Source organism: Colius striatus, chromosome 2, assembly GCF_028858725.1.
Source record: "Colius striatus isolate bColStr4 chromosome 2, bColStr4.1.hap1, whole genome shotgun sequence".
NCBI classification, from domain to species: domain Eukaryota; kingdom Metazoa; phylum Chordata; class Aves; order Coliiformes; family Coliidae; genus Colius; species Colius striatus.
Genome location: NC_084760.1, coordinates 65259715 through 65281753, shown reverse-complemented (window position 1 = coordinate 65281753; position 22039 = coordinate 65259715). Strand labels below are relative to the sequence as shown.

Here is a 22039-nt window from a genome sequence, read left to right as displayed (position 1 = left end):
CTTGTAAGTCACTGTGCGGGAAATAATACCTTAAGTTGGCTGAGCCAGGTAGCCATAATAATGCTGTCAAGGGGCTTCTGTTGTCATATTTAACATATTTATGTATGTTCTGTTCAGTGCAGCCTCCTGTAAGCAAAGAATCCAGACTTGTCTGTCTCGATTGCAGCTTTTTGAGGGGTTGTTTTTTTGTTTGGATTTTTGGGTTTTTTTTTGTGGGGGTTTTCTTGTTTGGTTTAGTTTGTGGTTTTTTTTTTTCTCTAGCCATAGCTACATCCCTCCTTAACAGTCATAAATCTTTCAAAGGTGAAAAACAGTCCCAGTATCTTGCAACCTCACTTCTAGATGTTTTGTTTTTTACAGAAATGAAATGCTGTGAATAGCAAATCCAGAATTTCTAAGGCTGATGCCCTTGCATGCCTATGAGAAGAATATGTCACAGAGGAGACTTTAAGCCGCAGCTGCTAGGAGAGCCTGCTTTGTAAAGCAGGGTTTGCTACAGCAGAGGCAGGCAATGAAGGAAGATATGTGTCTTCAAGGAACAATTCAGAACCTTTCGAACTCCTGCTGTCAGACCTGCCCTAACAGCGTATGACTTGTTTTTTATTGCTGTTTCAAGTTCAGCAGGAGGTATGATGTATTCCAGGGCTGAGGGGCTGTTAGTCCGCTGCATTTTTTAAAATCAACTTGTTTCCTGTACTATCTTATGCATTTCTACCCTTATAAACAGAATGCTAGTGCATGGTACAACTTGTTTGTACAAAGATTTAAGGATATTTTTGTCTGTTTTAATGTGAGGGGTTTAATTTTTATAATTGGTATTGGGTGTTGGAATCAGATGACATTTGTAAAACAGTGAGGGATGCTGAGTGCTTACAGTTAATGTTGCCATTAACTGAGCCCCAGTTCTGCTGCTCAGTTGCACTTGGAAACTCCACTGTTTTTCTTTCTTATTTCTAAGCACTCTCAATCCTACTCATTATGTTCCCCTCTTATTCCCCACCCCATCTGTATCATTTTGGCTCAATGCCAGTAATCTTAGTGTGGGAACAAGTAAATTATGCTTAAATTCTATTCATAACTTTTTGTTGGTTGTTACTGTCATGCAGATTTTGCACAGGGAGATTGATCTGATGTCTAGGCTGTGGTTTACTGGGGTTACTCATTTGTGCAGGTGTCCAGCTTTGTCTTGCAAAAAAAAGCTGTAGTTTGCATTCAGCTGCATAAAACTCCATTGGGATCTGTTCTTAAGGTTGATCCTGTGGTGGTGGTGGGGAGTTTGATTGAGAGGGTCATGGGCTACAGCAGTCTAAATAAACTTCACTGTTCTAATTGTTCTGATTTGTAGGCTTCCAGAGGTGAGGATGTGTGCTGAAATAAAGTGGGATATTGCAGTACCTCCACAGTGAGATTAAGCCACTTAAGATTATCCAGGACCTTTAGTAAGATGGTGAGAGACAGACCTCCATAGTTTTGTTCTGCTGTTTAATAACCCCATTGCATCTCAGTTTTCAACTTGATGTTTGTTTGAGTTTGGCTGTATTTTCAGCACTGTTACCACAGTATATTGAGCCTGAAGTAAGCTGATATAGGAAAGATCTCATATATACCTTAGGAATTTCCACAGGGAATGCTCCATATTTATAAGTTTAATTTTAAGAGTGCTAGGATCCTGTAAAATTAGGAAATTGTTTTTCTAGTGAAGCTGTATAAAATGTTGCTTGCATAACAGAGGACACTGTAAGATAGGTAATTGGGTATTTTGAGGCTTTTTGATTGGTTATTTATTTTTTTGGTCTCTGACCGCCTTGCAGGGATAAAGGAGACTATATATATATCTATATAGAGAGAGAGAGATAGATATATGTATACTACTTCCTCTGAAAGTTACCAATAAAAACACAAATCTAGCCATACCGAGTCATATCACAGGTCCATCTAGGCCAGTATCCCCTCCTAAGATGGCCAAGAGTGAATATCTAGGGTAGAGAATAAGAGCAGGGAAAGCATAAAAAATGACTCTGCAGAATGCTCTTGCTACCTTCAATGAATTGTCAACTGAAGGTTTCCTAAGCTAAAGATGGGATATTTGTATATAACTCCTTAATGGAATTTTAATTATAATTTTTAGTGAATTTGTCAAGTTGCTTTTTAAATCTGTGTAAGCTTTTAGCCTCCATAGCGAAGATTTCTTCATCTTAATGACTTTTATGAAGTTACTTTTGCTTGGTGTAGTTCATCTCCTGATGAACACAGGTGTGAACAAGGCAGATCCACTTAATGTAAGACTGCCACATTAATTGCAAGATCAGGCCTTGTTATTGTTGCCTGTCACACCCATGCTTCTCTACTGAGTCTTGATTTTCATGTTGGCTAAGTAATTGCTGCTATAATTGATCAGATTTTTGTAAACTGCCTTAAAAATAAGGAGACCATTTACCTGCAAGTGCTATTGACTGCACTTCTATTGACTTCTATTAAATAGAAGGAACAGCTAGCAGATCAGTGTGTCAGAATATATAGTGAGGCTTATTAGCCTTTTTAAGCGTGGGGTTTTTTTTTACTAAAAAGACTAAATTTATAAAACTATAGTATGGGCTGGAAGAGATAGCAATATGCAAGAGCTGATATCACACTTCTTCATGCTGAGGTTGGCCAAGAGATGAGATTTGGCCCTGTTGTCGTTTCTTTCTCACAGCTGCTTTCATTTCTGGTTCACTTGCTAATTCTAGGAAGCCAGTTTTCCAGTATCTTAGGATTGCTCAGCTCTCTTGCCTGTCTTTATGGGAGAGGAGTACAATCATTTCTTGACATCCTGAACATTTCCTACAAGAAAAGACAATCTGAAAATTCTTATCTTCTCAGTCGCTATCTTCAACGTGAATGTACCTTTACATTCCATGGTCTGTACATTTTAAAGCTAAAAGTGATTCAAATATGACAAAGTTTATGTGCTTGGTCACCCCCTGAATCAAGAACAGCTTTACTGGAATTCAAGAGAGATAAAATCGTGCCATCTCTCCTCCAGGTCCCCTTAACACCACCTAAAATTTAACATACAGAAGTGATGCTGTCTGCTGTGTGTTGGGAAAGAGATGATAGGTGCCTTATCTCTCCCCCACCAACCATCATGTGCCACCTCCCTTCTGTAGCTATAATAGCAAATTCAGCTTTAGCAGGGGACTGGCTGCAGGCTGTAATGCTAGTCAAACAATAGTTACACTATATCTTTATGATTTAGAAGGAATTACAATCATTTGTAAATGATGCTTATATGATGCTTATGTTTTCTGCAGAAGAGTGACTTTGTCCATTCTTTTGTCCTTTCTTTGTGACACTTCTGGCAATCTTAGTTAACGTGTTACATCCTGCCAGGGGTGTAGCCAATGGGGTCAGGTTTTGTTAAACCCTTTGGTGCACAGGCCTGAGCATGTTTCTGCAGTATTAGTGCTGCCTCACAAATTTTTGATGTGTTAGCACAGCTTTGTTCTACTACTGTCATCTAAAACAGCTTGAGATTTGTCTCAGGCTGTAATTAAATTAGCTTTTGGTTTCACTGCATCACTGTGGCTTTACCAGAGCATATCTGTAAACTTGGTTCTGTAATTCTGTATTGCCAAATGGCTGCTATTCGTGGTAGTGCCCAGGAGGATTTGGTTTTGGTTTTTTTTTTTTCAAAGCCAGTGAAGATTTATGCAGCTCCTTTAAATAACAAACATATTACTTTTGTACACATGTGTGACGACATTGATAAAGTGGAATAGTGCACTAGGGAAAGTACTTCTGCCTTGCCTAGCTTTGAGTGCTCATAGACTTCTGTGCTCTGTCTCTCCTTCAAAATTACTCCTTGGGATTACTTTCTACCACTAGTCACTAGACTGACATCTTACGTGTCTGCATTGCTAATGTGTACATCATATGCCGTACTTTTAGGTGAAAAATAGTGCATGACTGACTTTCTCTGCCAAACTCTTAAACTTCTTTCTATCTATCTTTCTTGCTACTGCCACCCCATGTCCTGGATCTTGAGCTGCTTTTGTATCCTCTGCAGTCCAGAGCCTGTATTGTGCTGTACCTGTCTTCATGAAGTGGTGCCAAGAGAACTCCAAGAGTAGGGAGAGGATATTTGCCTTTATACCTGTGTGTTAATGTTGAGGGGCGTATATTTTTGTAATGTTGAGGATCTGGGACATTCTGTAGTTTAAATGATGTTTCTTTAAATGGCAGAAGAAAAGCCAGCCTTAGAAGAGATGTTTTGTGGTAATCCTCTCTCCTGCACAGTCTGCAGCAATGTGCAGGAATGCCAACTGCACAGTGTATCCAAAGCTCACTTACAGTGTAGGGATGGTCAGTTCAGTTATGGTGGGCACAAAGGAACCTGGTAAAAGTATTAGATTTGCTTATTAATTAGAAGCACAAATGTTGTGCTGCCAAACACAGAGTGTAGTTTCTCTTAGGAGAGCTTTCCAGTTTCTTACTTCAATACCTGGTAACTGGAAGAGCTGTTACCCTATAAAGATGCAGGTCACTTTCTATGAGAATTCAGAGCATTTTGCAGCACTGTTCTTCTGAATTTCTTTAATACCCACTTTCTTATTATTTCTCTTCTATTGTTTTGATTGTACTACAGCAGATGTTGGATTGTATGAACATTTCTGAGCAGCCCTCTTACTGCATTAATCTGCTGCTGCTTTTTTCCATGTAGCTATCTTCTGTATCTAGAATGAAACCTTCTTTTGTGAAGATCTTTTGAGAAGATCTCTTTGAGATATTTTTTTTTGTTCATGTTTTATTTGATCATCCTCTATGTCTTGCACTTTTGACATACTTATGCTTCCTTGTGCACCTACATGCTGGTTACTTCCTATCCTTCTTTCTCAGTCTTTTATTGCTAGGAATGAGCTCTTTTCTCTACTTGAGCTCATAATTCACTCTTTTTTTTTTTTTTTTTTCCTTTTTTGAGGCCTGAAGAAGTGTGATGGTTGAATGGGCAGCTCTAGGGTTTTTTTTTTCTAATTTGGTTTTTATGTTGTTAAACTGATTTAAGTCTGCAGTCAGTGCTTCAATAACACTCATTTTTAGGAAGGAAAATATTTCATATTTTGGGGGAAGGATGATAGAACTGCCAAGAAAGTTTAATAAAATATCCATGCTTAATAAAAGATCCAGCCTACTTCTAAATCCAGAAAATTGTCTTGCAGGAAGAGATGAAATGTGTTAGGAAGATATGTTACTAGTCTTGTTTCAATTACTTTTCTTCCAGTAGTGGAGTTAATGTGTATCTGAAAGTCATTTTTGTAGAAGAATTAAAACAAAAAAAAACCTCAAAACAAAATTAATTTCAGCATGGGCTATCTGGAGCTCCCTATAAAAGCAGGAAAATAGGGGCATGAAGTAGAGTGCAAACACCATAGGAACAAGAAATCCCTCTGTATTTGAATTTGATTGTTTTTAGCACTGTGTGTATGCTGTGAGGAGGACTAATTTATACATGGCTGAAGCCCTTTCTAACCATCCCCATCTTCTTTGCTTGGCTGTTCATCACAGTGATAGTGTCTGTAATCCTGGCTCTGTAAAGGTCCTTCTACCCTGTTCAAATGCTTTTAGGCTTATTGAATGCAATACCTGGCAAACCTTTCTAATTTGTGTTGGATGTCGTCCAATGAAAACCATAAGAACTGCCTATGTAGCAGCTGTTCTGTTAAAGCAAGACTTTTTTGCCTGGTAACAACAACAGCTCTTGCAGCATTTGGCATTAGATTGTCTTTGACTTGTTGGCTGTCAGGCCCAAGAGCACTGGTCTCCTGCATGGTATAGCCGGTAATTGTCACCCTTTTAGTTTGTGCTGCTGACTTGAAGCATGGTTGCGTCTGCCAAGTTTATGCATGGAGTGAGCTCAGATGTTTGCAAGGTGAGTTTGCCTTCTCTCCTAAGAGACTGATTCTGATTTAGTTATAAGCAAAACCTGTGGAAATGTAGCATGTACTTCTGCCATGACCTGTACTAATTTTGTCGTTCCTTCCCCCCGCCCCTTTTTTTCCCCAGATAAATGGCTCATTTAAATTGGGAGCTACTAAAATACTCTCTGGCTGGCAAATGCAGTGCCTAGCAGCAGTCATCAAGGACGAACCAAACATGAGTGGAGGAGGGGAACAGGTCGACATTCTTCCGGCCAATTATGTGGTCAAAGATCGCTGGAAAGTGGTGAGTAGCTCTGGTTTTGTGCTTCCTTTGATGGCCCACACAGATCTCCTCCTCCTGTAGTAATATAGAAACTTGACTAGTTAATCCTGGGCTCTGGCAAGTAATAGTAGAGCAGTGTGGTTTGACGTGTTTGTAAGATACTACAGGAAGGTTGTTAATATTGCTTTAGTGGTTTTTAGACTGGTATTTTTAGAAGACTAAACCTACCGAGGATTTTTAGGTAGGATTGAACTGTTGCAGCAGACTGAATCATCTTCTAGTAAGAAACTTAGATTTTGAGTTACTGTGGTAAAGATTACTACAGACATGCCTATAAAAAATTTGCATCACAATAAAACATTTTAAAAGCAAACTTTTTCAGCTTGGAATGTCAGCTACTTCAAAAGTCAGAAATTTCATAATTAGCTTGTCGCTACAATTCCTGTGTGAATTTACTGGGATACTTTTAATCATCACAAGTTTTAGTTCTTCATCGGACAACTGTCTCACCTGTTGGACAAGCTGCATCATAGAATTCTAGAACCATAGAATGATTTGGGTTGGAAGGGACCTTAACGATTGGCTAGTTGGAACCCCCCACTCTAACAGGTCCATGTCCTTCTTATGTTGGGGGCCCCACAGCTGAACGCAGTACAGGTAGGGTCTCATGAGAGCAGAATAGAGAGGGAGAATCACCTCCCTTGACCTCCTGCCACACTATTTTTGATGCAGCATGGGGTATGGTTAGCCTTCTGGACTACAAGCACATGTTGCTGGCTCATATTCAGTTTTTCATCCACCAGCACCCCCAAGTCCTTCTCTGCGGGGCTGCTCTCAACCCACTCATCACCCAGCCTGTATTTGTGCTTGGGATTGCTCCTACCCATTTGCAGGATCTTGCACTTGGCTTTGTTGAACTTCATGAGCTTTGCATGAGCCCACCTCTCCAGCCTGCTGAGGTCCCTCTGGCTGACATCCCTTCCTCACAGAGTGTTGAGAGCACCTCACAACTTGGAGTCATCTGCAGACTTGCTGGGGGTGCACTCAGTCCTGCTGTCCATGGCCCCAGCGAAGTTGTTAAACAGCACTGGTCCCCATACTGACCCCTGAGGAATGGCACTTGTTGGGGTACATTGAATTAGTAACTGTTTCTTCTTTTATGTATTCACTGTATGGTTCACTAACCATTTGAATTCATGACATACGAGTTTGCCATGTAAACTCAGCTCTTCATGTTTCTTATTACTTTAGTATCTGTGACAGATGTTTTTTTTAAAGGTTAGTACTTTTCCAGGTGCTATAAGAGAGAACTATTACTTTGCTTTTACAGATAGAGTTTTTAATGTACTTAGATATCGATTTTTATTATTTTTTACAGACTGGTATTTATGACCAAAGCATAACTCTGTTAGACATCATGGGTATCTAGGCACGCTCATGACTTGTATAGATTGGACCTGGCTGTCTTGCCTTAGGCACCCAGCAGATGAGCATGTGATTAATGACAGCTTGTAAGCAGAGACTTAAGCAGCTTGACCAGAACAATGCAAGAGTGCCGTGGTAGAGATATGGGGAGAATCTCATCTCTAGACTTATGTTTCATTGCCACCAGGTTTGTTCAGAGGATGCAGTTCCTCTTTCATTTTAGTTGTAATATGAGAGCTCTAGGATGTTGGGGAAATAGCATTATATGATCACCTCAATTAAGCAAACTAGACTATAACATGTGAAAGGATCACATACCTTTATACTTATTGGAAGTCTGTGTGTGCTTTCTAAGAGTTTTTGTTTTCTGGCTTAAAAAGCTTTGCTTTTAAAAAGCTAAGAAAAAAAATTAAATCCCATCTACCTGTTCCTTTCTAACTTGGATTACCAGCAATGTCTGAATCATTAAACTTGCAGCAGAAGCCTCACTAGTTTGAACTACAAGTGATTTGTAGTAGTAGCCCTAAGTTGTTTTTGCATGCTAACCAGCTATGGTACAGCTACCCCATGAGTTTTGCAGTGGTCTGTGAAGAGCAGAGGGCTAGAGTGACTCAAGACTCTGAGTTCATTTCAGTTTCAGACTGTGGATAAGTTATTTTCAACACTCCACTTCAGACAAGGTATTATCCTTTCATTAGCCTTGTCACATGCCTGTGTCTCTTCATTGCCCTGGGCAGTACCACCTTACTCAGTTCACTCTATTCCCTGCCTCTCTTCATCCTAGCACTTTGCTCCTGCTTTCTCTACAGCCTTCATCTTTTTGTCTGGCCTATCTCTGAACAGCCTATTTATAGTTAGCAATTCAAACTGCACTTCATTCTCCATGCTTCCTGAGAGCATATGGAGAAGCTCAATTTTCTCAGTGATTAGATACCAAAATGGAGACAACCCCTATCCCCCTCCCAAAGCTTTCTGGCACAGCTGAAGAAAAATCTTGCTGTGCTCTTACAGCTCTGGGCACACATACTTGTTTTGACAGGGTGATACATGTGCAGGTTAACTGACATATAGAACTTGAAACAGCAGGGTGGTTGGACTAGATGATCTTTCAAGGTCTTTTCCAACCCTTAAGATTCTGTGATTCTATGTAAAACATGCTGTATGCTTATGGACTTCTCAGGAAAAGCTGCTTGAAGGTTTTATCTGAACCTTTCTGCACTAATGGACATTTCCTCAGAGCCTACAATTTGGTCACATTGGGGCATGTTCTTTGCAAAGCTGAATTTAGATACCCTTCTGGTACTAAGCTGTTATTTCAGGTGCACGGTTGCAAATACTTATTCTTCTCCATTCTCCTTTACCCTGTCTCCTTCAGCTTGTGCCATGCCTACTGTTCATCAGACCTTGTGTTTTTCCTTCATAGACAAGAGTGCTAAAATGATGAGTAATGTTTTAACACAGTGTAAGCAAAGTAACTTTGTTCTAGGAAACAGCAGAACTCATAACCACCAAAACCTCCAAATAAAGCCAAAAATATTCTCAGCTATGCTCATAGGGGAACATTTCAAACTCATTTTAAATTTATTAGAGGCACTGAATGTGGGATTTAGTGACTTCGTTGTTGCATGAATCTGTGACTGGGAACTGCTAGAATCTCTACCCACTAACTTTGCCATAGGAGATTCAGGAATGTGCTGCTATATTGTCAACAACTACCTCTAACTACAGAAATAGCCTTTTAAGTTTATAATGTTGGCTCACAGTGGTTTTCAACACTGCAGTGAGGTCATTACTCCACTTGAAGGCCCTGAGAAATTATGTGAGCTGCTAAAGGGCATAAATAACAATGAGAAATTCTAATTCCCAGTTCTGACTAGAGCTGGGAGTTTGGCCTTGTGCTAGCTGAGCTGTGGGTTATGAGCCTTCATTGAATAGTCATTTCTGCCTCCTCAAAAGCACACACCGTTTGGACAAGCTTTCTCTGCTGTCCCCTTGCCATGCTTGATGCTGGTGTGGAACCAGTCAGACCTATAAGCTATATTGGAAATAATATAAAAATGCCTCTTTTGGCCCAAGGAAATGGATAGCACAGGATCAAGTGATGATTAAAAAAACGAATGTGCATTTCAAGGTAAGCGGTTTTTTTCCTCTGTGTTAGATTTCAGAATCTAACCCAGAGCATGCAAGCCAGACAGTCCCAGCTTTGCTTTGTGTGATTGATCCTGCTCAAGCAGGTGTGTGGCATATTTCAGCTGCCAGAAGGTTTTTTGTGTAATTTGTCCTCCCATTGTGACTGTCTCTGGCTGGGCATCTGCTTGAACCTTGTAGTTTTTAGTGCTGGCATACTTTCAGCATTGAGCCAATTTCTAATTTTAGATGGGTGTAATGGATTCCTTGAATTCCTTTCTTCCTCTCCTCCTATATGCTAGCTGACAAAGTTTTGACAAATGAAGATGTTGGTTCTCTGCAGTTAGCCCATTGTAGTTCATTTTCCTGTCACTCCAACTCAGTAAAGTTTGGCTGGCTGACAGCAATGATGTTTTTGTTCTTATTTTTAGAGAAAGACATGGACAGGGACTGCTTATGTTTTTTATCAAAACTTTTGGACTTGAAGTGTTCTTTTGAATCCTCATTCTTTACTTGCAGAGATTTTTCATGCTTTGACTGGATGAAATTTGGTCGTTACTGGAACTGTGTGACGTGTGGAGAACCCAGACTGTGACTTGGTCCACACATGCTCTGAATGATGTGAACTGCTTAGTTCAGGGGAGGAAATGAAGTCAAACATAATTTGTATTTGCTTTCATCTAGGTGTAGATGTGAAGGCTGAGTAGAAGAATTTCTCTGAGAATCACAACTGATTAGCAAGACACTGTTGGTAGCTCCTGCACTGAGCTTTGAATACAAGTGGTGACTCTTGTACACATGTATGCTCTTTTGTCAGGTGCAATACATGGTTTTGTTTCTTCTAGGCTTCTGAGGTTCTTGAATTGACGTTTTGGTTACACTTTTCCTTTCGCTGTTTATTTTGGAAACTTTGCTGGAAGCCCCACAAACTTCTGTGGACTTGTCACCTTGTCTTGATCACAAAGGCTACTTATGGTTCCAAGAGGGAACTTAGAACAGAGAAGACACTTTGTCAGTCTTGGGGGTCTATTTTGATCTCACTCTGTACAGAATTGCTTTAAGTGGGTTTTGACAGGTCTTCAGATGATTTAGAATGTGACTAGTTGCCTTCTCCTTGATTGTCTTCTCAATTCATGCATGTTTTATATGTTATTTTTTCCTGGAGATCAGTGTAACTCCAGTCTTCCTGAACAAGTTGAGTGATGAACTCTTGAGAGTTGAGTGAATGTAGATCCACTTTTCCTCACCTTTTATGTCAGATGGAGCCTGCTAGCCATTTCTGTATCAAAGAGCCCATTGAGTTGAGCTGCAAGAGTTGCAGGCTTGAGTATACAAGTTTTCCTCGAAGGCAGTCACAGTAGCCACTGTTTGACCTTGTCAACATTTGAAGCCTGTAGGTGACAACTTTGACCTTAGCTGGGTTCACCTTAGGTTGCTGGCTCTTAGTTTGGTTCTTTGCTCTGGATTCAGAGCACATGTTCTTGTTCCTGACTTTGCCACTGATCTTAAGACTGAACCATTTGTGCTTTGGCCCTAGAGCTTTTTCCTGGGAAGCTCTAGTCTGTATATGATATCCTTGGCAGGCAGACTTTGTTTAGAGGAAGTGTCTTATATGCTTGCTGAATAAAAACCTAAATTTGTAATTGAAGGCTATTTTTGGTTGGAGGAGTGTGTTGCCTTGGTTTTCTGAAGTTGTCCCTCTGTGAGTACCACTTTCTGCTTAGTGGGAAGGCTGTGTGTTGGGGTTTTTTGTTTGTTTTGGGTTTTTTTTAATAGGCTCTGGAGGATTATGCTGCAAGATTTTTTTTTCAGGATAAATAAAAATATTTCAGGATATTTAAAGGAGACCTCAAAGAGAGCCATCTGTGTCCTGTGTAACTACAGTGGGCCTTCTGAGAAGGGCTTCCCCCATCAGGACATAGCTATTTTGTGGCAATAGTCCCGAGGGACAGTCCAGTTTGGGGAATTTCTGGAACCTCAGGGTTGGAGACTGCCACACTGAGGGATTGGGTAGAGTGGCTTTTTGGTGACAGCTTACTCCAAGGCTCTAATGTGTCCTGAAACCTCTTAGAATATGGGAGAAGTGCCACAGTGAGCTGTATGGTCATGTGGCCATTAGTTGGATGCTGAAAGAACTGAACTCATGTCTGAGATGCAGCCTGAATAATTTTAGTGTCTATGTTTGAGTCCAAATAGATACATGTATTTGATAGGGTGAGTTGTTCTCTGAACTCTACAGGCTGTAATGGAGACCTGGGCACTAAGCTCACACACAAGCTCGTGCGCTTAAGTAGAATGAATCCTACTGGTGTTGTCAGCTTGTATCCCAGTCTTAACAGAAAATGAACTGGTGGAAGGCAGGAAGTAGGATGAGAAGAAAATGTAAGTGAGGCTTAGCATGAGCTGGTGACTACCACTTAGGTGATTCTCTCTATATGCTCCTTTGACTTTGTGTTTGAAGGTTTCATTATTTAATTTCCTGAGTAGTGCCTGTCTCTGTGTTCAGGTGAGGGCTATGACGAGTTCACCTTAGGCGGTGAACTGTTGAAGAGCAGCCAAGCAATGAGGAAATACCTGTGTGGTAAGCCCCTGGCCTCAACCAAGAGCTTGAGTTGCAAGATAGCAACTTGCTCAGCAACAGAGAAAATGAAATGGCTGTTAATGGCACCTGGATGTTGCAGAAAAATCAAGGAGGATGGCAGAGCTGGTAATGATGAATAGGACCATCTGGTGTGCTGGGAACAGCATGCCAGAGAATCATTTCCATGAGAGGATGAGAAAGGATGTGAGGAAGCAGAGGCAGCTTGAGGGCTCTTGGGTAGTGAGGTCCATCCATTGACTTGAGTGTGTTTGTGTGTAAAATGGGTTTTGTGATTCAGCAGAAGCTCTGATCTTGATCTCATGTCTCACATTTGTTGCTCTTTAGACTTTTGTGGGTTGTACAATTTGGCTGTTTTCGTGGAGGAGCAGTACCAATACCTGTACATTTCTTTCTGATCCCGCTTCCCTGATGCACAGATTCTTTCTCTATTTTTCTGAGGCAGCAATCTTAGGCTGTCCTTAGTTTTTCCAGGCTCCTGATCATTCTCTTCATCCCAAAATAAACACTCCTAACTCAGGGACTGTCTCTAGCTGCAAAGTTATTGATAATGTACATGACTAGACCTTTCTACAGATCCGTATGCTGACACTCTCTTAATCATGCTTCATCTGTGTTAGAGTCATAGTATGGTATTATTATATTGTAGTAGCCTTGCATTTTGACAGGTAGGAGCTGTCCCTGTTGAGGCCAGTGAATGGAAAAGGACCACTGTGTGTGTCTGTGCTGGCTCAGCAATATTTCTCCCCAGATCCAGTTCTTGAGGTGGCAACCCAGTGAGATGTTTGAGTAAACTATGTTTCTTCTCCATCCCAGCTATGTTGTGTTATATTTATTACTGTTGACTTTTGCTTGTTATGTTACTCGTTTCCCACCAAGACTTTTTTAATCTTCCTCCAAGTCCTTCCAGATCTTGACTAAATTTTTTGCCTCATGCAGCTTTTACTTTCCCTTTTCTCGCCCCTTAATACATTAGCAGCAGAAGGTCTCGTGTACTGAATCCTAAGGTGTTAGCTGACATGTTGTTGCTATGCTGAGTTTGCTATCATTGTTTTGATAGAAAGATTTTTAAATAGCCAGCTCACTGAGTGTGAATTTCCAAGTAGAAGTAGGTCTGCACTGTAATATTTTATGAAAAATATGTGGTGACCTACTTATTGGGCTGTTTACCATATGTGTGCCTGTTTAGCCCAGCGGAAGGTTGTGAGGTTAAAAAAACAAGTAAAAGGAGAAGAAGAGCTCAGGACAGCAACTCCCAGAGGATTATCAAGAAATAGTTTCAGAGACTATACTCAGCCTGTTAACACGGGAAGTACAACCTTCTTCATGCAAAGCTGTTTCTCTTGACCTGGGATCCAGAAAAGCAAATGGTTTGAGTCACCTTAAGAAAACAAAAACCCATGCCCTTGAGAGGCAGGGCCCTTTGTTCAGCAAACTGAGTAGATGCACAGGACAGGCCTTCTGTGGTGCAGAAGACACAAAAATATCATCTAAACCTCACTAAACATTGTGTAAGATACAGATTTGACTATCTGCCTGACTTAAACTTTTTGTCTTCAAGTGTTATTGCTACCATTGGAAAGAAGCAGCGCCCAGGGCTTCCTGAGCAATTATGAACAGAGGGAACATAAAATGCTGAAGGGAAAGGTTGCAGCTAGGTTCAGTGAACAAAGCAGATCAAAGAAGCCCTGATCTAGCTCTGCTGTAAACCTGAATTTGTTCCTGGGCAGCATAGTGCGCTTTAAATATATCTGAGAGAAATAAATACGAAATAATTTTCCTGGCATAGAGAGTGACACTTGCAACACGTTAGGAGTCTGTCTTATTCATGCATATGTATAACTATATGTGCATATGCTGTCAAGTCTCAGCAGAAGGAGAATCAAGGAATCACCTTCCAGGAAAGGCAGAGGATCCCAGCTTGTTCTCTGAGTGGGTGGCTACTCTAGAATAGGCAGACGATCTATCTCTAGTAGGTGCATATCAAATATGCTGAAACTTAGACATCTTTAGCTTTGAGTCTGGGTCAATCAAAATGGTTTTGATTTCCAAGTAGTGATATCCTTCTATTGTGAAACAATTTTAAATTTTACTCTGAGACAGAAAAATGCATAATTTGGCATGGTTCAAAGTTAAAAAGAAAAAAAACCCCACAAATAAAAAAGTGGAAGAGAGAATGAGAAACAACAGAACTGTCCTTGTGTCTTGTACATAACTCTTTTGAGTTAACATAGTTGGCAGTCCTCTGAAATGTGACACTGAAGTAACTTCACTAGCAGAGCAGGTCAAGCATCTTGTAAAATATTCCAGTGGATGTTTTCTTCTACATTTAAAATGTTGTGAATAAGATGTAAACTTTATTTAACTTATTTCTTGAAAGCATTGGTTCCAACACCATGGTGGATTGCTGCAGAAATATGTTTGTGGAGAGGGAATGACAGTTTTTATCTGCCATGGTCTGGCTAGTGGTTCTGCTTTCTCCTTGAAGGGTGATTCCTTGAATTTTGGCAGGAACATTATTGAAGTAATAGGTGTTATCAATTGCTTTTAAATGTATCACATGTCATCACTAGGCAAAGCATTTATGTGTAGCACAGTCAAGTGGGTAGCTGGACTTTTGCCCAGCTGTGCAGTGAAAGGATTCAGGCACAGCACAGATTGGGAGCTGAGTTTGTTCTCCCAATGCAGTGAAGAAGCAAGTGCCTGGTTCTGTGAGAGCCAATTTGTACCAAACCTCTTTGTACTTTTCTAGTTGAAGAAGATTGGTGGCGGTGGCTTTGGGGAGATCTATGAGGCAATGGATCTGCTGACACGTGAAAATGTGGCCTTGAAGGTGGAATCAGCCCAGCAGCCCAAGCAAGTTCTCAAGATGGAAGTGGCTGTCCTGAAAAAGCTGCAAGGTAAGGCAGAAGACTCTTTGGAAGCAATAAAGGTCACTCATTGTGTTAACAATTAGAATCCAAAGTTGCAAGTTTCTTTTTAATTTTATCTTCAACTTTGATCTATGTGTGACGTTACATTAAGCCATTCAGCTCAGAAAGTGACTACATCCTGCAAAGCATCTTAACTCAAGTGAGTTCCAGCTGCAGGGGCTGTTTTTGTCTCTTAGGCTATGTATGAGAACCATGAGGAGACTTAAATGGAACTGTTGGTGCACTTCTCTGTGCAGTCCAGTGGTACTCATTAGGTAGTAAGGAATAAGATAAGAGCAAGCAGTGTCTGACTAAGAAGTGAGGTTAGCCAGCTGCCTCCCAGAGGACCTGGCCAATGTTTATGGCTTGTAACACTGTGGCAGTCTCCAATTAAAATGATTGACTAGTAGATCGGTGCAAAAAAAATGAATAAGATAAAGTATAGGGAAACTGGCAATTAGTTATTTTTTCACGAACCTGACTATCCTAAAGGCAAAGTGGGAAGTGATTTTAGGTATGTTTGGTTTTTGGAGTGGTTAATTTGAATCATGTTCCTATTCTTACTTTTGTCTAACACAACTTTATATTGGTTTGGATGTGAAAGTCAGCCCTGGGATCACTGATTTCTGTAGTTAAACCTGACAAAGCTTATAAGTGGGTTTCAAACTGACTGGGAAGAAGCAAAACGGGAGCCTTCCTTGACTCATGTCCAACCCTGTTTCCACTTCAGAAATTAGACTGAAAGGAGACTTGCCTTAATGCCAGGATGCTGGCTTTTTGTTTGCTCAGGTAAGACTATAAATAAGGCTAAAAGTTAAAAGTTCCTGTGCTGATCTTTAAAGTCACAGTCATTCTCAGGAGTGAACTTTACAACACAGTGAAAGAAGTCAGCTAGTATCCTAAAGGCTTTTGCAGTGCTGATGGGATACAATTTAACACTAAAAAATGCAAGGGTGCAACAGTGCTGCTGTTGTTTTTGGCTGAGGCGGCTTCTAAACAGTGAGGGGGCTTCTACTGAAAACTGACTGCTAGGGGAGGATGTAAACAAAGAATTTCCAAACTGCCTTTGAGGAACTGAGAACTGTTGTTTGCTGAAGCGCGTTGTGCATGGATTTCCTTGTGAAGGCAAGGATAGCTATTAATAGGTACAGTTTACACATTCTAGTATAATATACCTTTGGAGGTATGCTGGATTTTGCAGGATTCCCACTTGGGCTTAGGAAGCACCTTCCCATGAAGCAGAGAGCAGTATCCTTATCACCAGGGCTCATGCTTCAGAGATAGTCTTGTGGCCCCATGTCTGTGTCTATACTTCTGCCCTCGCACAAAACCTCCAGAGATATGATTGGATTAGATGTTGAGACTCTTGCAGGTCACATGAAACAGGAGCTGCTCGATGTTTGTGACAGATTGCCTCCAGGTAAATGTCAGTGAATTATTTTTTAAGGTCAAATACGTTTCTATAGTTTGGCTCTCCTAAGAGGAGAACTGATAAGGCTTTTTTTGAGTACGCTATTGTAATAGATGCAGCTGAGCTGTGTAAAGAGAATCAAAACAAAGGAAAAATCAACCCAGGTGGGTCACGAGGAATAAGCTTGCTGTTGACCTGTGAAAGGCCTGGATACACATAGCTCCCAGAGAACAGCAGAGCAGGTGTCTGAGATCTGAAAGCAGTGTTGTGAGGGCAAGCAAGGCAGATACTTAGACTTTTGCATTTGGCTGTACACTTCAAACTGCTCTGAATTGAGTGAGGGTGTAGAACGGCAGATTCTGAGAGATGATGCTATCATGCTGGCTGTTGTCAATATCTGTTACATTCAGGTCAGGGAATGCTTGAAAACCACGACCTGAAGTCACCAAATCAGAACTAGTATTAGAAAATGTGCAAGGAGTTGACTAATACTCATGCTTTACCATCAGTGTTTATTTCTGGAAAACAGTTGAGAATACCAAATGCTTGAAAACACACCCACAGTTGTACACAGCATGATCCTGGTAATTGAGGAGAGGAAGTGTGTGGAATTAGGAAAGTCCCTTGGCAAAGCAGATAACAAATATTAAAGGACAGAAAAGATGGGAGAAGTAGAATTGGCTATGCATCAGTTGTCTTGCATTTAGGAATGACAAATCACTTCAGCGATGTTTTTGAAAAATCAAGCTGTTCCATGGAGAATTTAGCTTTTTTCGTTCAAGGTTAATCTCAAAATGCCTTGCTGAAATAAATGCTAAAGTCAAAATAAGAAATAAAGTTAAGAGAGTTGGGAATCATGTGTTGTGTGTTATCAATGTGAACTGTTGCAAAGAGGTGAGAAACATTTCAGAAAGCTGACTTTATCCAATTGGTGGATGGAGGAAGTTGGTGGTATTACCATAGGTTGAGATTTATAGTTTTCCAGGTGAAAAGCAAGGCAACAGTGCTGTCTAAAAATCCTCTGTACTTTGTATTGATGAATGGAAGTGATGCTCATTCAAAGATGTAGAAAAGCTAGGAAACGTACATACAAAGACACACACAGTCAAGAAAGTGCAACCAGCAACATCAACTTAAGACCACTCTTTGTTTCCTAGCTACTTCCTTATATGCTGCTTCTGCCCATGTGATCACCCAGGGCTCCATTGATTAACCTGCAGCACCTGTTTCTGATCATTGGAAGCAGCTTGCCAGCTGCATCAACTTGTCCCTACTATCTTTATTCAAACTGAGGAAGTATCTGGCTGGTCGGAGTCATATTCATATCCACAGTACTTTTCTGGTAGAATTGAACATTTTCGTCTCTCTTAAATAGTGCACCATTATTATGCTTTATTTTGGTCTCACATCAACATTAGAGAAGAACTAACGAGCTGCTGTTTTCAGAGCTTGTGATCAGAGTCTTGCAGGTTGCTAGAGCTTCACAAAGTTTGGACAGAGAAAGCTGGCCATTAACCCATACTGCAGGCCTGCTTCAGAACCTGGTTTGGGTGCAACTTGACCTCTCAGTGCCGTAGCTTGTGATCAATTTCGACTGCAGGCCATTGCCAACAGATTTCCTGGGATACTTTCTGGAATAGCCACATAAGGAACACAGCTGCAGGTCCCTTGCAATGTCATTTCTGCATTGGCAGCCCATGGAGAACAGCTGGGGAACTAATCAGTTAATGGCTCTCTAGAATAGGCTTTACACCTTCTCTGTAAACACTGTGTATAGTTTTATACTGTGAAGGTGGTCAAACGCTGGCATAGGTTGCCCAGAGAGGTTGTGGAGTCTCCATCCTTGGAAAGATTCAAAACCCAACTGAATGCAAGCTGGGCAACCTGCTCTAGCTGTTGCTACTTAAACAGAGGGCAAGATGATCTCCTAAGGTCCTTTCAAACATAAATGATTCTGTGATACTTGTGCTTGTCTGTGTGAGATCACTGCCACTTCAGTATCTCTCAACTGCCTTGTAGAGCTTTTCTATTCTGCTCTTACTTGATTGGATTTTTTTATAGCTGTATAGTGCTTTTTCTTTATCTGTTTAGACATTAATGTTTTAGACAAAGTTATCTCTGACTTGTATTGTTACTTGCAAGGATTGCAGATCATCTTCTGACCAACTTTCCAATGGTGCCCTTTCAGGGTGAAACATTGTTGAGAAGTCAGCTTAGAGTTTCTTGCTCAAGCAGGTGATCAAAACCTCTTATTCTCACCAAGTTGCTGTAGAGTATACTCTTGTTTAGGCTCAGGACATTCTGTCTGATGCTACTCTGTCTGGACAATCCTAATCAGAGCACCACAAGACAACCTTTTTTCTTCATTTTTATCAAGCAATGTTTGGTTATATTGTGCTATTGCTCCCCTCTTCTGACAGGGCCATGGCAGTGTTGAACCAAAGCCATTTTCTCAGTGTGCATTGCTAAGCTTGCTTGGGGAACAAGGAAATTCCATTCTCTTTAGGAATGCTAGCCTCAGTATCAAAGTTTGTATTGCTGTCCTTGCTGCTCAAGGAGGCCTGCCCAGGCCTACATTCCACAGTGCCTGATTTACCCCTGTCATCCTTGCAGCACAAGCAAATGGGATCCTCCATATAATTACAGAATCATTTAGGCTGGAAAAGACATTTAAGATTGAGTCCAACTGCAAATGTAATGCTACCAAGTCCTACTAAACTGTGTCCGTAAATGCTGCATCTATACATCTTTTAAATACCTCCAGGGCTGATGACTCAACTGCTTCCCTGGGCAGCCCGTTACAATACTTGATAACCCTTTCAATGAAGAATTTTATCCTAATATCCAATCTAAGCCTGCCCTGGCACAACTTGAGGCCATTTCTTCCTGTCCTGTCACTGGTTATTTGATGGCAGGCATCTTCCCTGAAGAATCACCATTTGAAAACAAGTCTATCTTTCCAAATCCTCACCACATGGTGGCATTCAGGCAAGGAAACCTTGTTGTAGAACCAGTTGCCCCTACAGATTGCCACCTTGGACCTTTCTTACTTGAGATTGTGCTGTGTGCTTACTCGCTGGCTGCTGTAGGTGAAATCCTCTGTTTATCCACACCAGCCTGAGCAACCCTTTTCTCTTGACTACAGGAGTTGCTCACTGCTTGTGTTGGGCTTGATTATCTCTGGCTTATCTGATCCTTCCATGGATGCACGAGTAAGCAGAACTAAGTTTACCTGGAGGATCAGAAATATTTTTCGTCCTTGAAGAAGGCTGCTGTGCAGTTCCCAGCTAGTGGGTGTCATGGACAGTCCAGGGAACTGTATCAGAGAGTAGACTTTCGCAGTAAGAGATTCTTATATATGTATTTCTCTCTAAAATGTGCAATAAGTACCAAGCAATATCGAAGTGATATAAAAAATAATAATGTGCAGCAATAAGAAATGTGTATGTATGTGTGTAGTTGGTAAGTATAGAAACAATAAATGAAAGTAGTAGTATGAAAAAATGGTAATAATATTTTACAAACAGCTAATAGAAAATTACCCTACTAAGGACAAAAATCTTACCAATGATGTTCAGAAACTCTTTCAGGGATAGTTTGGCACTTCTGCACAAGGAACTTTTCCATGAATACAGCTGCTCTGTCAGAAGAATACTATTTTAGTGCCAAGCACTGATTTTATTATCCTAATCACTACTGTAAAATTATCTTTAAATGAGATAATTGTATATGATTCTACCATTTGCACATAATTTTAACCTATCGGGCTTTTCTGCTTTGCAGTCAAGCATTTTGAAACCAAGCCTAAGCTACATTGGTAAAATACTTCTTGCAGATACAAATTATATCCAGCAGAGGTTACTGGTTTAGTTGTGTCTGCAATTATTTTTCTGTGTGGACAAGCCTTTTGGTCATTGTGGTAGTTTGACTCTGACAGTATGTCAGGTGCCCACCGCACCACTCTGTCCCCCACCTCCTCAGCAAACCAGGGAAGGGGAGAAAATAAGGTGGGAGTCTTATGGGTTGAGATAAAAGCAGTTTAATAAAGAAGCAGCAAAGCTGCGTGCACAGGAAGCGAAGCAAAAAGCAAATAAAGCTGTTACTCTCTACTTCCCATCAGCAGCGATGTCCGGCCACCTCCTGAGAAGCAGGGCTTTGGTACGCGTAGCGGTTGCTTTGGGAAGGCCAGAAATGAATCTTACCTCCCCTTCCTGCTCCTCTCCCCCAGTTTATATTACTGAGCTGACATCATATGGTATAGAATATCTCCTTGGTCAGCCTGGGTCAGCTGTCCTGGCCATAGTCCCTCCCAAGATCATGCCCACCCACAGCTATTGGTGAAGGTGGGGGAAGGAATGCTGGAGGGACAGCCCTGATGCTGTGCGAGCAGTAGTCATAATATTGATATCAACAGTAAGCACAGCACTGCAGGAGCTGCTGTGGAAAATCACTACCATCCCAGACCCACTACAGTCATAGATGTTAAAAAATGAATAGAAATAAGATCTGTATGGCTAAGTGAATTAGCAACTTGCTCATCCAGAGAGCAAAAGGGCCCTTGCTGGGTTTTCTCTGTTTCACCCTCTTAAGCTATGTTGACATCAATGAGCAACATAGTACCAGCAGATGAGTGGACAGAAGTGCTTGGGCCTGTACATCTCCAGCACATATGTCTTGGAGATTATAGACTATAAACAGTATGTGCTTTCAGGATTTTGCTTTGGGTTAATTTTCATCTGGTCCCCCTGTCTGAGGGACCAGTTGGTTTGCTCTGTCTTCTTTAGAATTTTAGGGTATTATTTGGTGTGCCCCTAGAATAGGGCTTCTGGGTCTGCTCAGAAAAGTTTACCTGACTCCAAGCCACTCTGTGAACAGCCCTGACAGACGGTAATCATGATAATTTAAGGTAATATGAGGGCTTACTTTAAAACCTTATTGCTGTTATAAGCCAGAACTCTGAATCTCCAGTTCTTCAGAGTCATGGGGAGTAAAAATGGCATGGTTTCCTGTCATTGAACATGTGGAAGGAAGTCCTGTCACTTCTAGAAGAGCAGATGTCCTCCCATATCTTCAATACCTTTCTAACCCTTTGGAATACAGACAGAAACCTGTCTGCTCTCTCTGTGACTTTTCTTCCAGCCTGGATTTGCTGTGGAGCATCATTCAGGTGTCAAAGGAATATCTGTGAAATGCTATCCAGTCTCTCTTTCTCACCTCTGAGGTCTTTGAGGTTAATAAAAATACAATGACTCTGTTAGAACAGCTCTTGCACAGCTTTTGATATGCTTGGCTAGGGCTAACTCAGTGTCAGTCTGCCTTTCCAACAGCAGCCTTAATTGCAGAAATTGTATATGAGGATTCCTGATTAAATCCAGTGGATTACTT

General features: G+C 41.0%; 1 protein-coding gene across 1 annotated transcript in view; it reads left to right on the top strand.

Annotated features, from left to right (window-relative positions):
• The window catches only part of TTBK1 (tau tubulin kinase 1), a 107831-nt gene that overhangs the window by 10484 nt on the left and 75308 nt on the right, over positions 1-22039 (top strand). Inside the window, exons 2-3 of the mRNA XM_061990866.1 lie at positions 6043-6201; positions 15084-15231. Of these exons, the coding sequence (XP_061846850.1) occupies positions 6094-6201; positions 15084-15231 (256 nt within the window). The 5' untranslated portion in view covers positions 6043-6093. The remainder of the gene's footprint in view (positions 1-6042; positions 6202-15083; positions 15232-22039) is intronic.